General features: G+C 46.2%; 1 protein-coding gene across 1 annotated transcript; it reads right to left on the bottom strand.

The window, feature by feature from the left end:
- Positions 1–704: 704 nt before the first annotated feature.
- EIF2B5 (eukaryotic translation initiation factor 2B subunit epsilon) lies at positions 705–27163 on the bottom strand. The gene is made up of 16 exons (XM_081910981.1): positions 26964–27163; positions 21053–21177; positions 19810–19995; positions 19512–19689; positions 17928–18008; positions 17296–17373; positions 15933–16245; positions 15122–15267; positions 14419–14557; positions 13341–13442; positions 12073–12180; positions 11760–11850; positions 9588–9711; positions 5641–5766; positions 4376–4486; positions 705–3891 (listed from the first exon to the last, which is right to left on the bottom strand). Exons 1-16 carry the CDS (start codon positions 27126–27128, stop codon positions 3826–3828), a joined length of 2139 nt encoding a protein of 712 aa, XP_081767107.1. The 5' UTR covers positions 27129–27163; the 3' UTR covers positions 705–3825.

Raw genomic sequence — 27163 nt, 5'->3', positions numbered from 1 at the left:
AGGTCCAGGTTGGGGGGGAAGCTGTTTCTGTTCCACTTATCAAGTAGGAATATATAAAGGGTTGTTCAGCTACAATTGAGAGTCTACCTTGAAATCAGGTTTTCAGGCAAGGTTCTTTAAAGTAACATCACTGGACATCGTCTAGAACACAGGTTTCGCAAATTTTGGGTCTCCAGCTGTTTTTGGACTACAATTCCCATCACCCCTGACCACTGGTCCTGCTAGCTAGGGATGATGGGAGTTAGAGTCGAAAAACAGCTGGAGACCCAAGTTTGGGAAACATTGGTCTGGACAGTGCAAATGTTTTTCAGATGGTTGCTTCTCATATATCATTTGTAACAGCTTAATTTTCATACTCTCAAGCCTGCTGCCTAAAACGCACTTTGGGAGTAAATCCCAGTGAGCCTAGTAGGATTTTTTCCCTCCAAACAGACATGCATAGGATGGCACTGCTGGATTCTTTTGTTCAACAAATCTAGAGAATGCTCCAATTCCAGTATGACTGAATGTTAGCAATCAATGCTCACAATAAAAATTGGTACTTTCAGAGCACAGGATTTGAGCAGAACATAGATTTGTTACGTGGCACAAAGTATTCTCTGCCTCTAGTAAAAAAAAAACCCCCATCAGATATGGAATTGCAAGGCAAACCCATTTTAAAGCCACCTTTGAACTGTTAAAAGAGAAAACCTCAGGCATCCAGCGAGATTTTTAAATGTCTGCATTTGATACAGCTTGTAAACACTTGGAGAGCTCACAGTAGACTAGAGTGTGTGGAGTGTTATATATGCATCCATAAACAGTTATAGTGTGCAGGGGGGGAGTTAAGGAAGGCTTCATATACAGAATTTATCACTGCAGGAGGGGCAAAAATTTTCCAAAGTCTCAAATAGGGACTCTTTTCAATTTAATGGTCCATAAAACCAGACACATTTCCAAGAGCCAAGAGAGAAGATTAAAAAAACAAAAAACAAATTCTTCCCTGACTTCAAAATTGCCAGACATTATCCTCCATTTCTCAAGGGACCAGGTTAATATTAAAAAGGAGAGGTAAATTTTACCCATAGCAAAAGTAAGTAAGATGCGTGCATCGCATGACACCAGGATTGAAAGAAACACTTTCTGCTACAATTTGCTATCTCAGGAAATAAGTAGTGAAATCACTGGATTACAGTTTATCAGGGAAGTGCAATCCTATCACTTGTGAACTGGGACAAAGGTGTTGTTTTTTAAATCACATGTGAATTGGATTACCAATGCTGGAGTGCCCATTTTCAACTGTGTGTGTGTGACTGGTTACCGTAAATACATTATCACCACCAACTTCCCAATCCTGCCAACCTTGCCATGGTTCATGTCAGAAGCTCACCCAAGAGTCGTTTTCCATTGCTGATTGCATTATAGCCACCCCATCAGTCACGTTACCCAAAATAGGTAAGCTACTAGTTTTTCTCTGATTTCTCAGAATGGCATGTATCTCTTAATTGAAAAAGTTACCAGTCCCATTAATCCACTTAAAATCCCTACTAAGACACTCACTGGAATCCAGTCACGACAAGGATTTTGGAACTCCTGTTCAGCACACAAAACACGGAATGGACCTTAAGCTCCCCATTCAGCATGCCTTTAATTCCTACATTTGCCACTACCTCTGTGGTTGTTCGTTCCCCTCCATGCAGGTATGGAGAGGTAGAACGGCTTATGCTCACCTAGTCTGGCTTCCTAACACATTTGCAAATCATGCATTAGTGGCGGGCCTCCCAAGGGTCCAGACATCATTTGTGCGGTTCGTAAACATAACAAGAATGTGAACCACACGGGCAGAACTCATTCCAGGTACACATATTGCTGCAGGAGCTATAGCGACCACACCAATTAAGCAACATGTAAACGGGATTTAAGAAACTCTTCGTATGTGGGGTAACCTGTGAGCCTTGGGCCAAAGAGGCCTACCCAAGACTTTTGCTCAGATACCGACATTACAGAATAGAAAGCCCATTCTTTGCGGAAGGGATGTTTAATTACTCCCCAAATTAAATATTGGCAGACACAGAAAAAGCACATTGTCTTTCCCGACATTTACAAGAGGATGTGGCAACAAGAAGAGCCCAAAACCACCACCAATGTTCAAGAGCTTCCATCCCAGCAGGCAATGCTCCCCCCAGAGGCTTCTGGCAGTCCACATGTGCCGGCATGGCACAGCAGCACCAATGGTTACAGCCACCTCCAGACTGGCAAAGCTCGGGTTCCCTTTCCCGGAAGGAACAAGGTCAACAAGTCAGACTGACTGATAGACACAGGCAACTGCCTGCTGTGCCTCATGTTCCCTTTTAGCAGAAGGATGGGTGCTGACCTGCAACTCAAGAGAAGGTGGCTGCTTGAGGACTCTGTGAATTATGAGAATGGTGCCAGGGCAGGGAGAACATGCTACCACACACTCCAAGGCCAAACCCAGAACCACAAGCCTTCTGATGTCAGTATTTAAGAGAAAACATAAGTGTTTCTTATATAAAACAGGGCTAGCCAATGCAGTCCTCTCCAGATGCTGCTTTGACTACAACTCCCATCATCCTTGATCACTGGTCACGGTGGCTGGGGCTGATGGGAGTTCTAGTCCCACAACATCTAGAAGGAACCATCTTGGTTATGCCCTATATAAAGCATGGCTGGAAAATCTCTAGAATTATGTGGAGCATGTGTGATTGACCTAACTTGCATCTATGCCGTGTGAGTGTCCCCAGGGGCCAAAACAGAACTCCCAAAGGGTTCTGAAGCAACCTCTGTCAAATGCTGCAGAGGACAGACTCCAGCAGTGTCTTGGTAAGATAAAAAGAACATCTGTTCTGCTGCAGCTGGGTGTGGATCTGCTGTTCCAGATCCAAAGGGTTAAGATTGGTCAGTAAGCAGGCTTGACGCAGACAAAAGGCTCCCACCATCAGGGGCGTAAGAACAACACTTGCTTGCTACAGATTTTTCATTTATGAATGAACTTCTGGTGAGGTAGGTGAATGTTTTCCCGTTTTGTATGAACAGAAGTTGAAACAGAAAAGGCTTGTGATTCTGGCAAAGGCTGCATTGCCAAGTAGACCTCCAAGCTAAAACAGAAGCTAAGCCACCTCTCTTCTGAATCTCTCCAGATCCAGGAACAACTCCACCTCCATCTGCAGCAGAGGCTTTGGGTATCAGCCCTGACTTTTGGCTGCTGAACTCTCTTCCTGCCTCATGTTGCTTTACCAGCTGTTCCCTTCAAGGAAACGGGGGGGGGGGATACACCCACTGCACGTGCAGCACTAGAGGAAAGTCAGGGGCTGCTGGGGCATCTGGTCTTATGGGACTGTCTTCTACACAAATCTGAAGTGGCTCAAAGCCCCCAAGGGTTAAGGCTGACATGGAAATCGGTCTGGAACTGCCTCTGTCACCACCTTCAGCAGCAGCAAAGCCCCCGTCCCAGTGGACAGCTTCCTTATACAGCACCATAGATGTTTGTGTGTATACACATACATGTCTGTATACACACATACATACACGCACCCTCACACATACATGTCTCAGAAAAATCTTTTAACATTCCACGTCTCTGGCTTTTCCTTCTGACTGCTCTCTCACTGTCCTGCGTGTGGTGCCTTTTCAGGGGAAGATGCTAAGTACATGAACAGCAATGGGATTGTCAGTCAGCTTTGATTTTCAGGTCTCCCACGTACACCCCATGCACCGGGTCTCGCTCTTGCTCGCTCCGCCGCTTCGCCAGGCAAGGTCTGGCACTGCGGCCCTCTCCCTCTTGGAAGCAGGGAGAGGGGGCATCTCTTTCTGAGAGAGGCTGCCAGGTCAGTTCTGCTCCCCTTCGGACGACTCCTCTTCGGCCTCCTCTAGCCACTGGATAAACTTCTGAAGCTGAGGAAGCAAAGAAGAAGCTGTAACAGGACGTGACAAAATCGGCAAAGGCAATTCCCCAGTGGAACACCAACAGCTTCAGACATTTTCGTGACCAACAACTGAGCTCACTTGTATAGGCTGATCCACACGTACACAGAAGTTTGCTCGCTTCATCCTTGGTTTACCACACACTGCATGGGGCTTACAGGTACAGAATGAGGTAGCAGAATGGCCTGTACCATTTCAGGCTCCAGCAGGGGTGTGTTGGCACATTATTGAATGTTACCCCGCTTAAATAGGCTGGAGCTCAGCAGTAGAGCACCTGTAATGTATGCAGAAGGTCCTTGGTTCATTCCCCCATCCCCAGGTAGGGCTGGAAGTTCCCTCTGCCTGAAACCCTGGAGAGAGACTGCCCAAAGGTGCCATGTGTGCACTTGCTGGTCTCAACAGAAAGCGTCAAAACAACTGCCAATAAAGGATTCCTCTCACCCTGGAGACTCACCCGCTGGTTTTTACGAAGCTGCCTGCCTTTATCCGATGTGTCCCGTTGAGAAAACCAGGAGAGAATCATCTCTTCTGCCAAGATTTCCAGCTGGTAGAAAGTCATCAACACCTGCAACAAGAGCCCTGGGCACTTAAGATGAAATGGGCAGCATATTCTGGATCAGGTGCTTATTCGGGGGCCAGAAGGGCACAGCAAACCAATGTCAGAAGCTTGCTTGGTTGGTAGGAGAGGCCCTGGGGTGCAAGATGAGGAGGCTGAGGACAGGGAACTGTGCAGAGCAGGCAAGGCCCACACAGCCCTCTTTCAGTTCCTGAGGCTTCATAGAAATGCCAGAACTTTTAAATAAAAACCTTCTCCTCCTGAGGCTTGCATGGAAAACAGCTGGTGACAAAAGTCAAACCTGTACAATGCAGCCCCACCACACTGCCAAACCCCAGTTATGTCTGCCTGGCACCTTCATTATATATCTTTAGGCATCAGGCAAAAATGTTCCTTCATCACAAGTTCTCAGGGTGGCTCACAGAATAAAATACAAGATAGTTAAAACAAAGACACCAAAACTATTAACACCCGCCTCCCGCCGCCTTCCCACAAACACATTTAAAATGCTGTGGAATATTAATCAGCAGAAGGCTTGGTTGAAGAGGCACACACCCTCCAAGGTCCCTAGCAGTCTCAGCAGCACAGGTGATGCAAGAGACTTGTATGTCTCCACCAGCTCAGGGGAGAAGAAAGACTTCTGCGATTCAGGAGCCGGAGCAAAATCTCAAAGGTCTCCATTTTCACTTAACACCCCTCCTTCAAACTCAACAATGCTACAGAGGAACAGTCTGAAAAGGTGGCATCTTTTGCCAAAAACAGAAGATTTTGTGTGGACCCCTGTGGTTTGAGTAGCTTAGGCTTCTGAGCCTTTGCAAAAACTTGCTTTCTAAACTGGGATCTGATCTGAGGGTTAGCGTCTTCTTGCTACACAGCAAGCACTTGGTGTTTGTGCGTCTTGGACATTTGCCTTTAACAAGGGGCACACAGCAGTGTGTTCTGCGCCAACCGTGTTGGCTGCACAAACAAGTCCCTTTCAACGATCGGAAAGCAGCTTCTTAATCAACTCCTGCTGACAGGCACATGAACCCTTCCCTTCCTGATAAGGGACAGCTCTAAGACCTGGTGCAGAAAACAAGGCATAATTCAAGCAGACACGTTGGAAAGAACAAGCTCTTTCTCTCTCCCACACACACACCCTTCCCATTGGCATAAAAACTCACTTTGGCCATGGACATGCATAGGTTTTCGTGCTCCAGGAAGAACTCCTCGATGGCGTGCAAGGCATCCAAGTGATCTGACGCCCGCTTTATGTAATTCTTGAAGACTGGAGCCCAGTTCTTCAGCAACTGTTAGAGGGGTAAAGTGGGCAGAAGAGAGACAAAGAGGTGACCACTTAGAGGTATCATATACAGATGTGCCATTACATCAGTGTTTCCCAAATTTGGGTCTCCAGCTGATGTTGTTTTTTACTACAATTCCCATCATCCCTAGCTAGCAAGACCAGTAGTCAGGGATGATGGGAATTGTAGTCCAAAAGCAGCTGGAGAGTCAAGTTTTGAGAAACATTGCGTTACGTTATACAAATATAGGGCCCTTTGGGGAGGGCCATAACTCAGTGGCAGAGCATGCAGAAGGTCCCGGGGTCAATCTCAACCATCTCCAGGTAGGTATGGGAAGGAGTTCAGCCTGAAACCCTGGAGAGTCACTACCGGCCAATGCAGGCAGTACCGATCTGGATGGGCCAATGCCCTGATTCAGTATAAGGCTTCCCTTGTTCATCATCTTATCACTAGAGAATTTGATTCTGACATGCGTCCAGCAGTCCACAGCCCTGACATTGTCTAAATAAGCCTTTCTCAGCCTTGGGTCCCCTGTTGCTGCTGGACTGCAGCTCCCATCATTCCTCACTACCAGAACCAGTGGTCAGGGATGTTGGGAGTTGTAGTCCAATAAAAGCTGGGGGCCCAAAGTTTGAGAAAAGATGGCCTAAATTAATGGAAAACAATAAGGCAGCCTTTGACCACCTGGTACCCTCCAAGTTGATACTCCCCGGGGTTGGCAAAGTCTGCTTTAAGGCTAAATTACTTTGGCCATCAATCACATTAAACACATTTAGAGCTAGCTCCTTTCTGGAATCATAGAATGACAGAATTGTAGAGCTGGAAGGGCCCCCAAGGGTCATTGAGTACAACCCCTTTTCCAGATGTTTGAAAACAAGGCCTTAAGAGTTGGCAACAGAACGACAGGATGCTTCATTAGCACCTGTAGCAACATCTGATTGTGATACTAATTAAAACTTGTGCAATTGGAGATGGTGCATTGTCCCTGCTTGGCAGTTCAGGACGTATGAGGGCCTTACAATGCAGCTCCATCACATACACTGCAGCATGGTGGGAATTTATTACAACTTACAAATAAACAAGAATCACTTGTACTTGAGGCTTAGCGCTTCTGTTGATTTTGCTCCACAGCAACCAGTTACAGGTTACAGATTTGGGCGAAGCCGAAATAAATTAAACTCCTTTCACATTATCTATTACTGTATAACTATGTATGTTATCTGTGCGCCCTTCAAAGGCCACCCAGAAGTTCTTGGACTACAACTCCCATCAGCCCCAGCCAGAATGGCCAAAGGTCAGAGAATATGGGAGCTGGGGAGCCAAAAACTTGCTCTAAAGGCAGTCAACATTCCCACTAATAGCTCACATTCTCACAAGGACCAGAGCTGCTTGCTTATTAACAGAGAGCTTGTAAAAAAAAAAGTAATTTCCATTTGTTCTAGAAATTGGGTTGATTTTTAAAAAAGTATCTTGATCATGTAGCGGATTATTATTTATTCCGTAAATTAAAATAAAGATGCAAGGGGCGGGGACTGTATATACTCTGTGCTTGTGTGTGTGTGTGTGGAGTTAATTTTGGGGGCAGCTTGCATGAAATGGAAACGCAGAATTAATTTGCAAGCTTTGTTTACACTCAAGAGGACGTGAGTGACATCCTGGCAGAGCCCTCCGCATAACAGGAATGAATGGCAAGTTTTGCATGTACCATGAAAAAGGCATTAAAAAAAAAGAATTTATTTACTCATGTTTCACCTTTTGTAAGCACCCAAGGCAACACACAAGGAGTAAAACAAAACCAGTTAAATATGGAAAACATTTAGCCGAAAGAAAGAAAAAAACCTGCAATATTCATTATGAAAAGCACTGGATTGGATCCAGCAGGGTCTGTCTGCTGACGGAAGGCTCTCTAATCCAGCAGAGGCTTCTGTCCGTGGGACTTGGAAGAAGGTAGTTTCTGCCCAGTTTCCCCTCCCTCTTGCAGCCACCCACACACCTTCCCCAGATTAGCTCCAGAGGACTGGAGAAAAGGGAGGGTGGTGCAGGAGGAGAAAATAGCCTTCAATGGAAGAGAGAAGATTCCAACCCAAAGCAATGTATCAGCCTAGAACACTGGTCTTCACCTGGTGGTCTGTGACCTGATCCAAGGTGACTCTCAACAGGAGCACTGCCACCATGCAAACATATGGTGAAAGGTTAAGAAATGAGTCTCTGCTGCATTAAAAGTGGGTCCTGGGTCAGGAAATGGTAGAGGTGCCTGGTTTAGAGAAATCAACACGGGGTGGGGGAGAATGGAGAGGGGATTCCAATCAAAAGAACTCTTCCAGTTCTTTTGCCTGGCTGCTATATGCCCTTCCGCTGTGTTAATGCCTGGATGAAGAGAGATGCCTCTATAGAAAACACCAATTTTTGCATGGATGACCTATAGCCCACTACACAAAGAGCCACATCCGTTGCCCTACCTGCAATTTGCAGGTGGCCCCAGGAAGGTTGACCATGAGCAAATATGGCCCTCAGGATGAAAAACAAACAAACAAACAAGCCCACTAAGAACATGGAACCATAGAATTGTAGAGTTGGAAGGGACCCCAGGGGTCATCTAGTCCAACCCCCTGCAATGCAGGAATCTCAGCTAAAACATCCATGACAGGTGGGCTTGGTGGATCAGGCCAATGGCCCATCTAGTCCAGCATCCTGTTCTCACACACAGGCCAACCAGATGTCTGTGGGAAACCCGCGAGCAGGATGCGAGCACAACAGCCCTCTCCCCTCCTGTGGTTTCCAGCAGCTGGTACTCAGCAGCATCGCTGCCTTCAAAAATGTGGAGGCAGAGCACAGCCATTATGGCTAGTAGCCACCGAAAGCCCCCTCCTCCATGAATTTGTCCAATCCTCTTCTTAAAAGGTTTCCCACTTCTGGTGTAGACAATTCTGAGCAACAATGCACCAGGCAATTTCCTGTGGCACAACAGCAGGAGTGGAAGAAAGGAGCAATTAGGTTGGGCTCCAGTGAAGCCCCCCATGTATCCTCTGGGGGAGGCTAGTTGTCGAATGCACCCCTCGCTTAAGAAGCCTTCCTGAAGCTCCGTTTGCGCTCACCCGAGACAAGTCAGGGCACGGCAAGGATTATCAGCACAGACTGCCAGGAACAGGAGAAAGGATGAAAGACAGGAAGCCCTTTGCATTCCTGGCCAATCCTCTCCTGCACCATTTAATTAGCACTCTGGAAGCAGCAAGACAGCCCCACTAAGTATAGCACTTCGGCCAGAGCTTGTTAACAGCTTCTTACTATTTTATACTTACAGGAAAGAGGAGTTACGAAAGAAAACTATTAAAGCATTTAAGAGGCAGTGGCACCATGACAGAGGAAAGGGGAGGGGGAAGCAAGAACGAAAAGATGCAGCTACGTTAGGGATTTTGACTTGTTGGATTTTCTTATGCTTGCTTTGTTGGCTTTTAATATATGCTGCGTGAATTGATCCTATTTACACTTTCGTATGCTGCCTTTTTGGTGAAGGGTGCATAAGAAGTATTTTTTTAAAAAGAAAAGGAAAGATAAGATAGATGATAGATAATAAGCTTTCCAGACCACAGATGAGCAGGAAATTGAAAACACAGCGAACACTTTCTCTGCAGATAATGCTTTTACAGTTCACAAAATCCAACACAGGAAACAATTGCCCAGGGAGAATCTAGCAGTATCTCATCGGAGGCAGCTGGTTCAGACCTGTGTTTCTGGAACAGCAAATACTGCGCTTTCTCCCAACAGAGGGGAGTTCCTGAAGAACTAAGGACAGACACTGCACACAGCGAGAGAGCAGGGAAACTCACAGGGACTACCAGCATGCAGTAATGTTGAGGGTCCTTTTCCGCGTTTAGCTGCTGCAGTGGGAACTCCAGAACCACTTTGCTGAGCACCTCCATCACCTCTTTCAGGCCAATATTATAGGCATATCTGAATGGGAAAGAGAGAGATAGCAAGGCATTATGGGACATGGATGGGGAACTCATCAATCTCCCCTATCTGATCTGCTACCCACTATCAATATGCACAGCTTAAAGAAAACGCACAGTGCTTTCAACAACACTCTCTAATTACTAGTGTAGCATTACAGGGTGAGTTGGCTCAAATGAGCAAGGAAGAATATCCAAATAAATTGTCATTTTAAAGAGTTCCCTGCTGTGATCCTTTGTCTGACATTTTTTAAACAATGGCGGAAGTCTGACCATGTGATTTTCATTTACAACTAAGTAGGGTGGGTTTTTTTGTTCTTTGTTTGTTTACACTTTTCCATTCCAACCAGACCTGGCACCTCTGCATATTTTACATGCTTCCATTTTTTACTTACAAAGATAACATCTTTGAAATATTGCCATATAGGCTCTTTCTTACAGCCAGCACTCATGGTAGTTTTTGAAGTTAAAGCTGCACACTGGAAAAAATTATATTTTCTTCTCCTCCCCTCCTCTCAGGGCTGCTCCTTTCTGCCTCTGCCTATCCCTGCCTTTCCCTCACAAAAACAAATTAGCAGGCAAAAATGAAATTCCCATGACTGGAGGGTGGAAGAAAGGTCAGAGAGCTACTGGAGAGACTTGAACAACTTACTTTCATCAGGAGAAAATGAAATGCCTTGTGTTTGGTAGGCAGACTATCAGCACTTCTCCCATAACTCACTTATCTTTGGTAGAGGCACTGATCTAGTTTAGAGATTCACTTTACGGCTATCATGCTTGTATTAAGATTCTGTATTAACACAGCTGTCATTTGAAAAAAGCCTTTCTATTCACTACTTTGTTTTTAACAATCTTTATCTGCTCTGTGCTACTGCATGCTCAGCCACAGTCCCCAGTGTCCAGACCCAGCCCTAAATATTTAAGAGTGCCAGCAAAGCCTACGACCAGAACTTTACTGCCACAAAAATAATCTTATATAAATCGCATGCTGGGAAAAGTAACATGCCGATTTGACAAGAAGTTCACAGATTATGTTCTCAGTTGATTTATTACTACTACTATGCCTACTACCATTAGCAGTAAAGAAACACATACTGTAACTCACACTACAAGTGTTAATAATCATAAAATCCAGTCCAACCCCTGCAATGCAAGAATCTTTCACCCATTGTGGGGCTTAAACCCACGACCCTAAGATTAAAAGTCTCTTGCTCTACCCACTGAGCTATCACAGAGGCATCTGGAAGTTGGGCCTTGCAGCTCAGAAGCAGAGCCTATACGCTTGTTGACAGAAGACCCCAGAGGAGAATATGAAGATGTGTCAGATTCTTTGCTTCAGTGGTTCTCAAACAGTGGGCAGCTCTGGGAACATCGATGTTAGAGGAGCCTGGACCAGGTCAATGATCCACCTACTCCAGCATCCATCTCTGCATCCTTCCTGCAGTTCCCATCAGCTGGTGCTCAAAGGCATCCTGCCTCTGACCGTGGAGGCAGAGCACAGCCTTATTCTCCATGGGCATAAGGTTACAGAGTGAGGAAGGATCCTGTAGCAGACAGACCTAGAGCAGGGGTGGATGTTGTTGGACTCCAAGCCCCACTAGCCCAAGGCAGCGTGGTCAATGGTCAGGGATGACTGGATGACTGGATGACTGGAAACAGAGTCCAACAACATCTGGAGCACCAAAGCCCAGCCTAGATCCAACCACCCAAAATGTCTCTGCTATCGTGGAAGAGGTGGAGAGACAGCGAACATACAGACACGCCTGGTCAGAGCATCCTCTTCCTCCTTCTGCCCACTTCTGTGACTGGCTTTAGAAATAAGCCTGAGATGCAAGAGGAACAGAACAGGGAATTGACCTGAATTCTGCTTTATCTCCTGCTGTTCAAAAATCAGATTGACTCAAAATAGAGCTTTGTACATGTAACTGTGGGCCTCACACGTGCAATTGCGGCTCTGCATAATTGTCTTGTCTCTGGACTGACCACCCTCAAACAACAACCTCCTGCAAGTTCAAAACGTCTGGGGGGTGGGGGAAAACATTGTCATACTTGAGAGAGTTGATCTCCAGAACCAGGTTGTCACAGGATATGTTTTCCTCTTCGCCCCTCTGCAGGGTACCCAGCACCTCATTCTGGAAAACTACAAGCCAAGGAAACAACAGATTGTTAGGTCAGAAGCAACAAGCACCAGCACTCCTTGGGAAAGAGCCAAGAGCAGGAGGCATCAGTTCCCAAATCTGCAAAGTCCAGTGGCCAAACTTGGATTCTCTTTATTGCACAAGTGGTTTTCTACACAGTACACAACAGGGAAGAGGATGCACGCAGAGCTAACTCCTTACCTTGAAAGCCAAATGGCTCTTACCTTTGATATCATCCAACAGAGGAGAAGCTGTCCGGCTGTCTGCTCCTTCAGACCCCAGGCTCATATCACTTTCTGACTCGCTTTCTTCTTCTGCATTTAAAATGGGACCTATTGAAGATGGAAAGAGAAAGTGACCGGCTGCGGAGGTTCCCCCCAAAATCAATTTGGCCAAGCACCCCTTCGTCATTTCTACGCCCCAGCCCAGAGGATGATATTCCACCTGCTGGATGTTTATGCAAAGCTATGAAGCCACTCAAGAATGGTTTTTTAAAGGTCAGGGTTCGCCTAACCAGCCCCTTGCGCACAAATCCTGAGCAAGGCCTTACACTTGCACAACAAGGTTTCCCCCTCCCTCGCCTCCCCCACACCCTTGAAATTGGCTCTGGAGTCACCCAGAGAACTTCAGGAACAGCGCATATGGGAAAGAGAGGGAGGGATCGTTCCATCTGGCAAGCTGAAATGCTCGTGGAGATGAACAACTGGAAGAACGCAGTGCTGAACCCCACCCCACCCTTGCTCAGTCTTCCAAGGACTATGTACTGCAAGATGCTCTCAGCTGATTGTTGGACACCACAGCAAGTATTAGGAAAGGAAACTGTCACCCAGGAGTGCAGGATCCTGCCTATGGAAGGCATCGGCATGGCCTCCCAAGTAGGACATGTTCCTAGGAGGCCTTCTCGGTGGCTGCCCCCAGCCTTTGGAACTCCCTCCCTAGAGAAGCTAGATTGGCTTCCTCCTTGTTGTTCTTCCACCAGCAGGTGAAGACTTTCCTGTTCCCACCAGCTTTTGGGAACTGACTGCTTTAAATTAAAGGGCTGGTGCCATGCTGTTTTATTGTGATTATCTGTATGGTTTTAATAGATTTTATATGTGTATATAGTTTTAAATGCATCAATGTTTAGGTGCTCCTTAATAATAGTCCCCCCCCCTATAATTTTAGCAGTTCTTATTTTTTCCTCTAAAATAAGATACCCCTGCCTTGATTCCCATCATGGGAAAAGGTGTATAAACATATAACTATAAAGAAAATATTAAGAATAAGAATCCTGTATCTGGCTGCTGGCTGTGCCATATGGAGGAAGCCTGAACATGGAACAAGTCAATCATTTGCAAGGCTAAGGTAAGCTGCTGCCTCTTCTGCCTTTTTGCCCAGCTCCTGATCATTCCAAGGGCATCCCATAATCAACAGCCCTCTCTTCTGTGGCTGTGACATTCCACCAACAGGCGCCTGTTCAAACCCACTTTGCCCCAGTGCTGTTTGTTCTTACCCCAAAGACTCTGCCTTTGCTCCACTTGGTCAACGTCATTCTCATCATCTGCTTTCCAGAGATAGCCTCTCCCCTCTGAGCCAACGTCCGCTATATTGTAGCCTAGAGTAGGGGGGAAGGAAGCAACGTTGGCTTGATTTCAACCACATCTCAAGAAACAGGCTGGGTTAAGAAAAGGAGGCAGCCAGCATGACCACACACACACACACACACACACACACAATAGATGTGGCCCAAACAGTGTGTGTTGACCTGTAGATCAAGGCTGGCAGCCTGTGTTCAATATTGGAAATGGTACTGTACATGTTTAGCATGGTATTTCCCCATCTGTATCTCTTCCCCCAGTCATCTTTCTTTTCAAATCGTTCTCTAAAACACAGCATCAGATTATTTCCATGTTATCAAAAACCAACCAACAACGCAGAGTTAACAGTGGGCTCTCCCTTTTAAGAAGGTTCAAGCTATTGCTTCTTTATGTAGCTCACAGTTAAACCTATGGAACCTAGCCCACAGGAGGCAGTGATGGTTACCACCTTGGGTGTATTTAAAAGATTAGGCGCATTCATGAAGAATAAGGCTATCTGTGGCTACTAGCCATGATGGCTACACTCTGCCTCCATGGTCAGAGGCAGTAACGCTTCTGAAAACCAGTTGCTGGAAGCCACAGGAGGGGAGACAGCTCTTGTGCTTGGGTCCTGCTTGGTCCAGCAATTTCTTCTTATGTTCTCCAACAGTTAAGCCCTAATTGCAATTTTCAAGATGCAGAAATTAAGGCTGGCAAAACCATGGCTGAGATTGGATTTGAACCTAAAATCAGCTTGATATGCTGAACGCTGCACCACCTAACAGGAGGAGCTGAAGTCTCTGTCCTCTCCAGCATCTCCTCCCTACTGCTCCCTTAGGGACAGGTCCCTAGGCCACTTGCTTAACCACCAGTACTTGCACATTATCTAATTTTCCAAACTGAACAAGCACAAGGCTCTGTAAAAGCCACCATGAATACAAGGCATTGGGGGGGGGAAGGTAGGGGACCCCACACTTTGTTTGCCAGCAATTCCAGACAGAATTGCTCACACACCTTTTAGCTTCACGTTGCTCTCTTCTTTGTTCACACCCGAATCATCACTGAACTGGTCGTCATCCTCCTCCTCTTCATCCGTGGGATGCAGAGAGATGACGGTGCCTTCTTTGAGGACCATGTCAGGCCCCACCACCACCTGGAAATGAAGCAATGTTTCCAACTATGCCAGGAATACCTGGTGCTTTGACTCCTCTGGGAGAAAAAAGCACCTGCAAACCCCAGTCCCAGAATTCCAGAGCGTTCATGCAGGCAGATGGTCCAAGCAACAAATCCAAGCGCCTGTGGAAGGGTCAGTGGTCAAAGCCGCCAGCAATTCTCATCTTGGCCATCACACTCTTGCTTTAAAGCAAAGCTGATAGATGCTCAAAATGCCTTGCAATCTTTACGTCGCAAGGACCCCCCTAGAGCAAGTTATCATTATCCCCATTTCGCAGATTGGCAGCAGAGGCTGGGTCAGTGATTAGCCTAGGGCATTCATCAAGCCGCCCAATGTGGCTGGGGCAACCCTAGTCAGAAGGGCAGGGTACAAATAATAAAATGTTGTTGTTGTACAAATAATAAAACGTTGTTGTTGTTGCTGCTGAGCAAGTCTTCAGCCAGAATTTTAATTCTGAAAAGGCGTCTTGGGGACAAAGGGCCAGAAATTTGTCCACCGACGCATCACAAGTCCAAGGGCAGAGCAGCAGCTCTTCAAACTCACCTGGGAAGTGAGGACGCAGCGAGGATTCAAGGTTACCCCCTTCTTCACTTCGGCCTCATCACAAACTATAGACTGTTGGATTTGTACATGATCCCCTACATGGACGCCGTTCCACAGGAACGCCCTGTCCAAAATGACCTCATCCCCTGCCAATCACAAACAAAAGGACGTGAAACAGAACTGTCATCTTACACTACACAGTTACCTATTATGCAGCAGAAACACTCAATGCTGCTAGCTAAGCCTACAGACGCTCCATGCAAGAACCTGGGATGGCCAATATATACCCTGACTCATCCTAGCCCTCCTTTGTCACAGCTTCTCCAATTTCCTACCTCTCCCACTCACCCATCCTTCTCTTGCAGATGGTAAGATGTGCCACCTTCCATGTTCTGAGCAGAACCTAGCATGCTGTGACAGCTCTGAGCCTGTCCCCAGTGTTGGGAAGCTGGCGCTCAAGAACGAGAGGTAGCAGCAGGTCTTTTATGTGAGGAAAACTCAAGGAGCAAAAGAAGAAAGACTCAAGCTTAACTCAATGGGTCAACCCCAGGAAGTCTGAGCCTGAACCAACCCAGGTCACGCAATGCACTCCAACCCAGCTGTGACAGCTTGCAATCCAGAACAGATTGTCAAAGCCTATGCTACACTGTCTGAGTAGCAAAACCAATTCCCTGAGACGTAACTTCACCTCCCCCATTTGTCTCTTGGTGGCTATTTATCATTTCTTCTATCAGAACTCCTGCTCCTTCAACCACAAAACGGTGCGGACTTCTCCACCAACCCATGCACCCTCGCCTAGGGAAGAACTTGCCTATTTTGCAGTTGGGGCCAATAACGCTGTTGGTTATGGAGCATTTCTTGCCAACGGATGTTCCCTGCCCGATGAGGACGTTCTCTTCCAAGACGCTGCCATGGCCCAGGCTCACCCCTGCCCCCCGGTAGATGTTGTGCCGCGAATGCGTGCAACTCTGCGTCTTGTCGTCAGTGAAGTTCATCTCCGGAGTCAACGGGTAAACCCAGCGCTGCAGGACGTCAAAGGACACGGACTCGTACATCAGCAAGTTGGACACAGGGGCGCCATACTCTTCGGATGTCACATGCATATGGATCTGGTTGCCCAGGACCTGGAGAAGGGAGAATCACAGAATTGTAGAGTTGGAAGGAGCGCCCAAAGGTCATCTAATCCAACCCTCTGCAATGCAGGAATCTCAACTAAAGCGTCCAGGAGAGAGGCACTATTCAGAGATGATATTCAAAAAACAGCAAGGACAGGGCATGGTCCCCGATTCCCAAGCAAAGGGGCTGATAGTTTGACTCCTGTCTGTGAGTAAGCTGGAATTTGACTCGGATTTTCGATTCTCAAAGACTTCAGCTGCTTGTTGGATTTCTACCCTTCCAGGGGTTTCACACAGCTATGGCACCCCTGCAAAGCTACTGTCATAGGTCGTCACTCAATAATTAGGCCACATACCAAGCTGAGCATAAGACAACACGTACGTTAAAAAGAGATAAAGAAAAGGTCAGAGATGGTCTTGGCTGTGAGCCCTGGAAGACCTGCTCCCTGCCTTGCAGGCCTTTTCCACTTAGCCTGGGAGGGCCCTAACTGACTCTAGCTACAAAGCTGAGGCTGCTAAACAGACTCCTGAGCTGGGCTATTGTTGGGGATTTTTTGTTGGAGGATGTTGTTGCTGTTGGTTTTATCTTTATTTTAGATTTTGTTGTGATTCATATGGAAACATTTCAGTTTGGTTTTGTATTTTTAAATGCTTTATTTATTGTTTAGAACTACTTTTGCTATGTGCATATATATTTTTCTCATGTTGTTAAGCCACCTTCAGCATGGTGGCACATGAAAAGGTGGCATACAAATAAAATTATGTATGTATGTCTGAATAGGCTTGTGCAAAGAAACACGTTTTAATTGGCTGCCGAAAAGAATACATTGAAGGTGTGTTCCTGATGTCAAAAGGCAGTGGATGTGCCTCAGCAACCAGCCTGGGACAACAATCTGCCACATTAAGCCAAAACATTGCTCAAATATGACACTAAAGATTGAGGCCCCAGCTCCCTGTACTTCCTCCACCCACAAACCCCTTCATCAGTCCTTGATGTTAGCACTGTGCAGCCTCTGGCTCTTCATCCTCTCAGAGCAGCCTCCCATCGCACAAACTTACTTCTTCGTTCACTAGAAGCCCACGCACCAAGTCATCCCGAGTTTGATAATCAAAGTTATCCGTGAATAACTCTGCCACCTGCGAGAAAAGATGCGCAACAATAAGGGTAAACAAGCCAGAACAGAAAGTCACAGTTCCAAATAATCCTCTTAAGAAAGCTTTGCATCAAGATGAAGAAAATGCAGTGAATTTCTAACACACACACCATTATGTGTAACATAAAAGAGATTTAATGCATCCAAGTAGCCACTGATAGCCTTAACCTCCATAGCCTTATGATTACAACCCTTGGGGGATTTCCATTTTAGAGAAAAGGCAAGTAAGAGGGGGCATGGCAAAAGTCGTATAAAATCATGCATTGTGTGGAAAGAGCAGAGAAATGTTTTTCTCACTCTCCCATAATACTCAGGGCCATGCATTGACGGATGGAAGATTCAGTTTGTTTCACTGCAAAGCAGTCGTTCCTCTAGGCTGAAGAAGTCCTTCTGCATAAACTATTTCCCTAAGCAGCAGACCCCAGCCAGCCCTCAGCGACCAGCTAACACATTGTGCCTTAACGTTGCTAAACACAAAGCAACACTTGAGATGGAGGCCTCTCCAGCAGCAACACTGAGTCTACTTCTGACACCCACCTGTGGAGAGCAGATGCTGATGTGGCAGTCCAACAAATCATGTCGTATTTGTACTTCTTCAACGTTGCCCTGGAACAGGCTCTAAAAAGGTAAGGACACAGCAAAGGCCTAGTGAGCCTTGCACAACAAATTCGACATGTGCTAACCTAGAGAATTGACAGCAAGAATCTGGCAGGAGGAGTGCCTTGAATGGACCACGTGTGTATGGTGTCACGTGAACCAAGCCCAACAAGCTCAGACTAAACCACCTGCAGCAAAAACATTTAGTGCCTGCAGAAACAGTACACAGAATTGAAATCAGGAGCAAACTCCAATACGTTTTCAGCATTTAATACTTTAATCAATGCATGTTTGAATGTTAATGGCATAACCATTACCTGCTTTTCTTCTAAGTTTCCTGGTAAAGAATGCTAACATTTCTGTAAAAATCAGTGGTTTTCTGCTTGTGAATGGCCTGTGTGTTTTTCACAACACTACACAGGGAATCTAGAGAGCTCTACAACACTCCCCTGTGACCCCATTGGTAGGGTGAAATGAGATGTAAAACAATAAGCTTCCCAGTGTTTCCAGACAGTATCACAAGTTAAGTGGAGGTGCTCACAAAGGAAAACACAGGCAATCTGCACGTCCTCTATATGAACATATGAAATTGCTTCACACCAAGAGAGCCCAGTTTTGTCTGCTCCAAGAGCCAGCAGCTCTGAAGGTTTCAGGCAAAGGTGTCTTTTCAAATTTTATCAGAACCCAAGATCCTTTGACTTGAAACACCACTGACTCAGGCTAGGACGAGTCCCACCAAAGCTAGGGATGAACATATTTTCCCTGGTTGTATGAGCTTGCCTAGGATTTGAACTGAAAGTGAAGATCATGCACCTAGTTTAAGACTTTCCACACTTTTAAGGCAACGTGTGGGGTTCCCTCACAGCAGGAAGTGTTAAACAAACATCCACAGCATAATAATAATAATAATAATAATAATAATAATAATAATAATTTAAACTTCCCCTTCTCTTATCTCACTCTTCTGTCTTCTCCATCCCTTCTTTCTCCCATTATCTGAACGCAACAGCACTCTATCCAATTGTGATTCCCAACCGTCTGAACTGGTAATCCAAGACACACTGCTTTGGACCATGGAGGCCTAATTGTTCCTTTGAGAGGGAGAACCCAAAGGCTCTGTGGGTTGCAGCCAGGCGCAAGGTTCCCTACTCCTGTTTTAGGCATGCATACAACATTTTCTTATTCAACCATCAACCAACCCTGCAAGATAAGACGGGAGGTGCACTGAACTGTCTGTGCTCAAAAGCAAGACCGAGCCCGGGTCTTGGAAGGGAACCAGTGATGGATTATCAGGAGAAGAACATAACTGGATGAGGAATTCAATGTCACATTATTAGGACTGTTCCATCACTGCAAGCAATTCTCTCCTCTCCTCCCCCATATGAATCCCCAGCACCTCAAAGCTAGTTGGGAAGGGAGACCCCTATTGCACCAACAGGACTCGCTGCGCTGGCTCCCACTCGCACAACTGTTTAGCCCAATCTGATCCCCAGGTTCCTGACAGTTGCTCCCCTATTAACACACCGTAGGGAACCGAAAGCGTTTCAGCCCTTGAGTTCTCTGGTAGTGCAGCACTTGCTTCGTCGCACTGTCCATGGCAAGGATGACGTCATCCTCTTGGCACCTGGAACGGTGGCCTGGTGTGGATTCCTTGAAAATCATTGTCATCACAGACACGTTCTTCTCCAGCTTCCGCCGTAGCCTGTAAAGAGGTGGTCAGGGTGTGGCGAAGGAAGAGAGGTTTTAATTTAAGTGACGCACACCAGGAGGAAACAGTCAGAGACTCAAGAAAGGCTGCTTCATCTTCCTCCCAGATACCCACCTGTGCTCCTGCAAAGCTGTGGAAATGTTAATATTGGACACCACATCTCCAGAGACAAGGATGAAGTCAGAGCGAACGAGTGACTTGGCATCAACATCCCTCAGCACATCACCAAGTGAGCGGTAGAGGTCTGAAGTCACAAACCGTACAGTATTTGGAGAGGCTGGACGGCACCACTTAGATTTCCTGGCAAAGAAGGCAGATAGAATGGAATTAAAGGGGACGTATGCACACTGTGTACAGCAGATGACGACTCCATCATGTTTTTTCCTGGCATTAGAAGAAACAAAAACCATATTACAAATCAAACGGCTTGAAATGTCTTGAGGGAGCAACAAGGAAATAACCCTAACGCCCCCTCCCCCATTGGTTTTTCTTGCCACTTTTGCTTTTGTTTTCTGTAGAGGTGCCTTGAGCAGCATGTGGCAAGAGAAGGCATCTAATAAATTTAATTAATAATAAAAATGCGGAGGATCGGGCTAAAAGGTTTCTCCATGCACGGGGGAGATTCCAAAAAAACACAGAATACTAAAATGCTACTAGTCATTCTAGGAATTCAGAATAAGGAGTGATATAAATCCAAAGACATACCTACTTAAAAAAAACCAAAACCAGCATTATGAACCAAAATCACCAAATGAGTCTACCTGAGCAGAGCATAAAGCTACAAGACTGCTTAGCCCACATTTATTATCCTTTATTAGCCCTGCTATAAATTTGGAGCTCAGGAACTATTCCAGATTATCTTGGAAAACAGATATTGACTTGTGTATGAAGTATAAAAGAAACAGTCTACAGGAAACCTCTCATATGTGGGTGTCACCTAACAAAAGAAAGCTGGAAAGAATGAGTTGATTTTAAGGTATCTTTGATATCTTAACTATTATGTCACCCTACTGTTTGTATAAAGAGTGTGTACTACAGACTTTGAGGAAAGCAGGGGCTAGTTTAAAATCCCGTTTTCTCTCTTGCTAACATTCCCTCTCCCCCCAACATCTCTCTCTGCCTCAGTTCCACCACTTAGCACACTCATACATGGTGCCCAATTCCTAGCAAAGCACAGCATCATCTTGTAGCATATCTGCCCTTGGATGCCACAAACCTATATGCCACTTGAAGCATGAGGTTATGGGGGCAGACCACCTCCGGCCTACAAAAGCCATGCACCCACCATCAGCAGGAATAGCTGACCTGAGATAAAGGTAAGGAGGACCAAAAGCAACAAAAATGTGTCTGCTCTTACAGTAAATGTTCCTTGATCTCTGCTGACTTCCAGCAGCAGAAGACGAAGGTTTCCTCCACTCCAGTTGCAGTTAGGAATTCCAGGGTGTAGTCTATCATGGCTACATTTGCCAATGGAATCAGAGCCTACAGGACAAAGAAAAGTCAGTGTCTCCACAAAAAAAGTTATAATACATTATATTCTATAATTCTGCTAGCAGGAACACACCCTAACATCTTGTTCAATGTGTGACTGTATTTAATGAAACAGTTTGTGTGGTGTTGTTTTTAAATAGCAGCCATGGGGGGGGGGGAATAGGATCAGGACCACAGCAAGGAGGGTTAAGCCTGCCCTCCCACAGGACACCTGAGAAAAATCAGCCCCCAAGCTGCTACTGGTGCTAACAGTGTCTTCTCCCCAATGGCAAACTTCAAGGGGTTATATTCATCAGGACTGGGATGTCCAGCACAGAGATACTCCCTGCATGGTCCCAATCCACAGCCACTAGGTTTAAAAAAACCCCAATCAGACATATTGAATGCAATCATGCATTTAGCATAGTGTGTAATTTGACCTTGAAATTAACAACCCCATACCCTGGGTTTATAGAATTCATGCCCCTGAAACTTGTTAGAATAATGTTTTGATCCTCTTTAACAGCACTGCCGAGTTTGAAAGTTTTATGTTCTTAGTCCTGCACGACATTCCATCTTCCTTCTAGCATTAGCCAATTAAAATTTTAAATTGTGTATGTTACCAAATCTCACCACAAGTGGCCTTCTGAAGATATTAAAACGACAAGCTAAGTTAACAATGAGTTGCAGCTTTTATCAATAGGTCATCTTAATATTTTCATGCCTTGGCCCAGCAATACAACAGAGCCAGCATGACATCCAAATGAGCACATCTTCCATCTCATGTAAAAGGAAGGTGACACGCATCACAGCATAGCAACAGCTATATTGAACCAGGCACTGGGGTACATCTTCACCCATGGCCTCCAATTTTCCTTTTTTTTTCCAGTCTCCGCTCCACTAATTTAACCCTCCATAGTTGGTTGGTCTATCAAAGAAATTAAGGCAGCAATCCTATGCACATTTTCCTGGAAGTAAGCCCCAATTAACACAATGGGACAATCAACACAAGTACGTGGGCCTAGGATTGCTCTGTAAGGCTGCAAATCTAGGCACATTTACTAGGCACATTCCCACGTAACTTGGTGGGAATTGGACCCAAGCAGAAATGCAAAAGATTGCATCACAAAGTATGCTCTCCTGCTTTAAAGTTCCACAAGCTTTTATCACTGCACGCAGGCTCCATTTAACCTGACTCTTCAACAAAACATACTAACGGCCAAGAATACACGGCCTGGTATGAATTCCTGCTGTGTCATGCTCTCCTATCTCCTATTGCTGATGCAGCAGCCAGCAAATCACATCCTTTTATCTCCCGTTCTGTCCTCAACCAGTCTCCCAAAATAAGTGGCAAGATGATGATTGTATTTATATGCTGCCCATCTAACTTGGGTTGCTCCAGACACTCTTGGTAGCTCCCAACAGACTATTAAAAACACAATAAAACATCAAAGGTTAAAAACATTGCATGTCCAGTTGCCAAAGTCATCATTTATTTATATACTGCCGTTTATCTACTACAGTATCAGGGTAGTATACAAAGATAAAATGGGAAAGAGCCGTGCCAAACAATGGCAAAACAAAACAAAAAACCTTCAAGTTGCTACATAGGCCTGTTGGCATGGGAAAGTCTTCAAAAGTGAGGGTGCCTGCTGAATTTCTGCTGGAAAAGTGTTCCAAGGCACGGGACCACTGACACTAAATGTCTGACTTCTGTTTGAGGCCAGTAAGGCCTCTGTAGCAGTGGGTACAATGAACAGCGTTCCTCCAGATTATCCCAGTGAACAAGCTGGGATATAAGGACTTGGGCGATCCTTATGATACCCTGGACCCAAGTTGTTCATCGGACAACACTAAAGCTACACATCCTCCCAGGCTGCAACAACCTCAAATTTTAGGTAGTAAAAGTACTCTTCTTACAAGGCTGGCTGGCTAATTCAATGCAGGGAAGGAATGCAGTTTTGTGTGGTGGTTTTGCCTCTTTAGCCTCCAGCAAAGCCACAACTCCCTCAAAGCGACACATTACGACAGCAGCTTCCACGTCAGCAAGGTAAAAGCAAAGCAGCCTCCAAAATACTTGCTGGAGTTCCTTTTTCACTAACCACGGTCCAGGTATGTGTTTTATTTTTCCTCACCGTAAAACCTGTTTGAATCATTTCTGTGTATAAACCAATTAATAAGTCAACCTTCCAAAAAACAAAAAACCCACAAGTCAGCCTTCTCACACATTCCCTGCCTCATGGCTTCATTCCACAGTGTCTAGACAGGCGAACTAACAGAACTTTTGCTAGAAACCTCTGCCTGTAATTTCGTTTCAGCCCAAATTCAGTCTTTCATTCACAGGAAGTACAGGAAACGAGATAGCACAGCCATACTTCAGCTGTTATAATCCCTGATCCCTCCTATTTCCCTTTCCCCTTGGCTGTTACCTTGTGGTGGGAGGGTTCTTGACATATGGCCACATCCTCAAATTTCAGGGAATAAAAGTGCTCTCTTATCACACTGATCAGCCATCTTTCCTTTCTTACACAATGGCACACATTGTTTCCAGGCACACATGACAACAGTAGCTCCAACAGCCGGAACGTTAAACTGGTGCAGATTGTTTCCTAATTAACCACAGCATGGATCTGTAGTTTATTTTTCTTCACTGTAAACTAGTGACTGATGGGAAGTTCCCACATTAAAGTTTTAAGACCTAAGGGGACCTGCATGTCTGAGGTGTACACATGCCTATACATTAGGTGTCTGGCTTGTGCATTTTGCCAAAAGCCAGCTAACTCAATGAACCATACAGCTTCCAGGAAAACTTCAAAGTGCTAATTGTTAAAACCCTTAATCGTCTGGACTCAGTTAACTTTTAGAAATGCATCTGCCCACACACTCTCCCTTTAAATAAAAGATTGCTGGGCGGGGGGAAATCCTTCTCCTGCTTCTCAAGTTAAGACAGGTGACTATATTTAACTGGGCCTTCTCAGTCGTGGCACCCTTCTGTTCGTTCCTGCTCATAGCCTACAAGTTCATCTATGAGAGTTTCTTAAGAGCAATGCTATTGTCTCCATCAGCCCTTGCAAAAAAAAATTAGTTCAGTTCCCTTCCCCCCATCGTGCCACAAAAACTTGGCAGCAACTTGAGTCTAATCAATTCACTCCAGCTTGCTGCATATGGTATTCTTCACTTAAAGTTTCTTGTTGGAAATGAGTCCCAAGTTCTCTTTGTGTGTTCTTTAACATGCACTCTGCTGAAACTGTTTTATCAAACTGTTGCATGTGTTCATTCCAAAACAAGCATGCAATCAAGTAAATGCTGCACATAACTCCTCAGATGACTGCAGGTGCCTCAAAACTGGATAATATTTTTATCAGCCACCAGTAGCCATCACTGTGGACTCCTCTTGCAAGAAAACATGATGAATTCTCCAGCCTACCAAGGAATCTGCTCAAGAGCTGACTGATTCTCTTTTCTTGAACTATGACAGGGCTCAGCTGCTATTTTCACAATAATAGGTGTCTCTTTTTAATAAGTTTTGCCAGCTGTAAACTGAAAAACTATCCAGCAAAGCCTGCTTAACAACCAGCAATGACACAGATTACAAGGGCTTCCTAAATACTGGATCCCCCCCCCCTTTTAAAGGCAAGATCAAAGGATGACACATCTTCCACAACAACTGGTAATTTCAGTGGAAGGCATGCTGTTGTTCATGGATCATATGAATTATCCCAGAGAAGTTACCTTCTCCATCAACTGACAATATCTAGAAAGGCTTAAGTCTTAGTACTAACCCTTCTATTGCACTGAATATAAGGGATCATGACTTTCCTTACTTTAAAAGATGCAAGCTAATGTTCTGACAGGTGAAAAGATGACTTAATCTGGCTCACTTTCAGAAAAAAGAACATCTTTCCAGCCCTCAGAAATTATCCCTAAAACTTCCCAATACAGAGATTTTTCATTGGCATTTGTGTGTACACAAAATGCTTGCAGTGTTGGGTGCATGGCTCTGAGGCTGGAGGTGAACATCTTAAATATGTCCCTACAATGAGATTCTTGGAACTATCAGTTAAGAAAGGAGTGTGCTATGAATGGAGTCTAAAGATACAATGGAAGTCATCTCTCCAAGAATGGAAGACACAAAGGGTGGAATTCAACATAGCACTAAAGAAAATGTTGTGTCACTGCTAGGATTTCTCCTTACACAATAAAACATTCTCCCCCTCTTCTCCCCGTACACCCCCTAAATCTTTTATGAAGTTCCCCCAACCTTCTGCAGCACATTTGGGGACAATGGGGTGTGTGCATGGGGGCAGGGGGCGAGGAGAAAACAAAAAGTCCATTGCACAAGGGGCTCATTTGGCTTGTGCAATTGTTTAGTTGAAGGTCAGCCATTCTTTTTTATAAGAAAAGAAATAATTTCTGCTGCTTTAACAGCCAACTCATGCAACAGGAGAGGTGAAGCTTTTTCCAAAGATGAGCAAAGATCAGTGTTGGGAGGAAGGGGAATGAATTTCAACCACTGAATGACAGCACAATCCAAACTGTGACCAACCACAGGGAAGCTCTATTGAATCCAATGGGCCTTAGTCCATAGGAAGCTGCCTTATATCAAGTCAGACTATTGGTCCATCTAGCTCAGTATTGTCTGCAGTGACTGGTGGTGGATCTCCAGGGTTTCAGACAGGGAACCTCTCCCAACCCTACCTGGAGACGCCACCGGGGATCAGACCTGGGACCTTCTGCTTGCAAGGCAGACACTTTAACTCTCTGGGTTGTGGCTCCTCCCCAAAATGAGCCAGACAACGGGGGTCCACCCAGCTCAATACTGCCTACACTGGCCAGCAGCAGCTCTCCAGGATTTCAGTCAGGAGTCTCTCTCAACTCAGCTGGAGATGACACTGAAGACTGAATCAGGCCAACGCAGACACGAACTGCAGTCCTTCCACAAACATCAGAGGATGCTGCCTTAGGCCGAGCCAGACCTCACGGCACTGCAATCATCTGCAAGAGATTCCCACACAGCAGGGTTGATGTTGCCATCCTTCATGTAACGTTTGCAGACAACTTTGTGACACAGAGCTGAGTCAGCTTCAGGGACCAAGGCTGCTGGCAGACCAATTCTGCGTTACGAAGATGTCTAGATTTGTGACATGAAGGCTGGCAACCCGGCTGTGTGGGAATCCCTTGCAAATGGTCACAGTGCCTGGAGACAGGGTATGCATTCACAGCAGGGACCAGTGGAGAAACGAGAGGAGGAGCGCAGGGAGAATAAATGCCACGGTACACCTGCAGCAGTACAACCGGAGGACGCCTTCATCCACCCCAGCTGCAACAAAACATGTCTCTCCCGCTTCGGTCTCTGCGGCCGCTGCAACCTTCCTGAGACAGATGCCAGCAGAGCTTTGCCAAGCTCCCTGGCTGCTGGCTAGAAGTGCCGGCAGCTGTAGTCCAGAGATCTCCTTCCTTGGAGGTTTTAATGTGGAGGTCGGGGGGGGGGGAATCTGTCAGGGATCCTTCCGCCAGGATCCGTGCCTTGCAAGGGGTTGGAATAGATGACCCTCGGGGTCCCTTCCAACTCTACGGCTCTAAAACACCTGGGCACCCAAGGCTGGTCCACTCAGCTCAGAATGATCAGCGCTGACCAGCCAGCGAGTCTCTCCCAGACCTGCCCGGAGATGCCTCTGAGGGTCGAACCTGGGACACGCCTCCCCCCCCCCCACCGACCCTCAGGCAAGGCAGAAGCTCCGGGCGCTTCGCTCCGCGAGGGAGGCAAGGCCGCCACGCCGCCCCCCTGGCCGCCTCACCCGGGGCCGGTCCTTGGAGACGGGGCAGAAGCGGCGGTTGAAGCTGTCGGCGACCAGCACGGCCTGGAGAGGCGGCGGCGGCTCTTCTTGGGGTTCGGCTCCCCGGGAGCCCCCGGACCCGGCTCCACGCTTCCCTGAGGAGGAGCCGCCGACGCGGGCAGCCATCACGCCTCGCTCTCGCTCGCTCTCGCTCGCGGCCT

Source organism: Podarcis melisellensis (assembly GCF_964234715.1).
Source record: "Podarcis melisellensis genome assembly, chromosome: 5".
In the NCBI taxonomy this organism is placed as follows: domain Eukaryota; kingdom Metazoa; phylum Chordata; class Lepidosauria; order Squamata; family Lacertidae; genus Podarcis; species Podarcis melisellensis.
Note: the sequence above shows the minus strand (reverse complement) of the source record. Positions and strands in the feature narration are given on the sequence as shown.

Coding starts and splice junctions, on each gene's coding strand:
- EIF2B5 (XM_081910981.1), bottom strand. CDS start 27,128: ATGGCTGCCCGCGTCGGCGGCTCCTCCTCAGGGAAGCGTGGAGCCGGG. Junction 5,767..9,587: donor ACTGCATGCTGGTAGTCCCT/GTGAGTTTCCCT, acceptor CCCCTCTAACAG/TTGCTGAAGAACTGGGCTCC. Junction 4,487..5,640: donor TATGCATGTCCATGGCCAAA/GTGAGTTTTTAT, acceptor CTCTTGTTGCAG/GTGTTGATGACTTTCTACCA.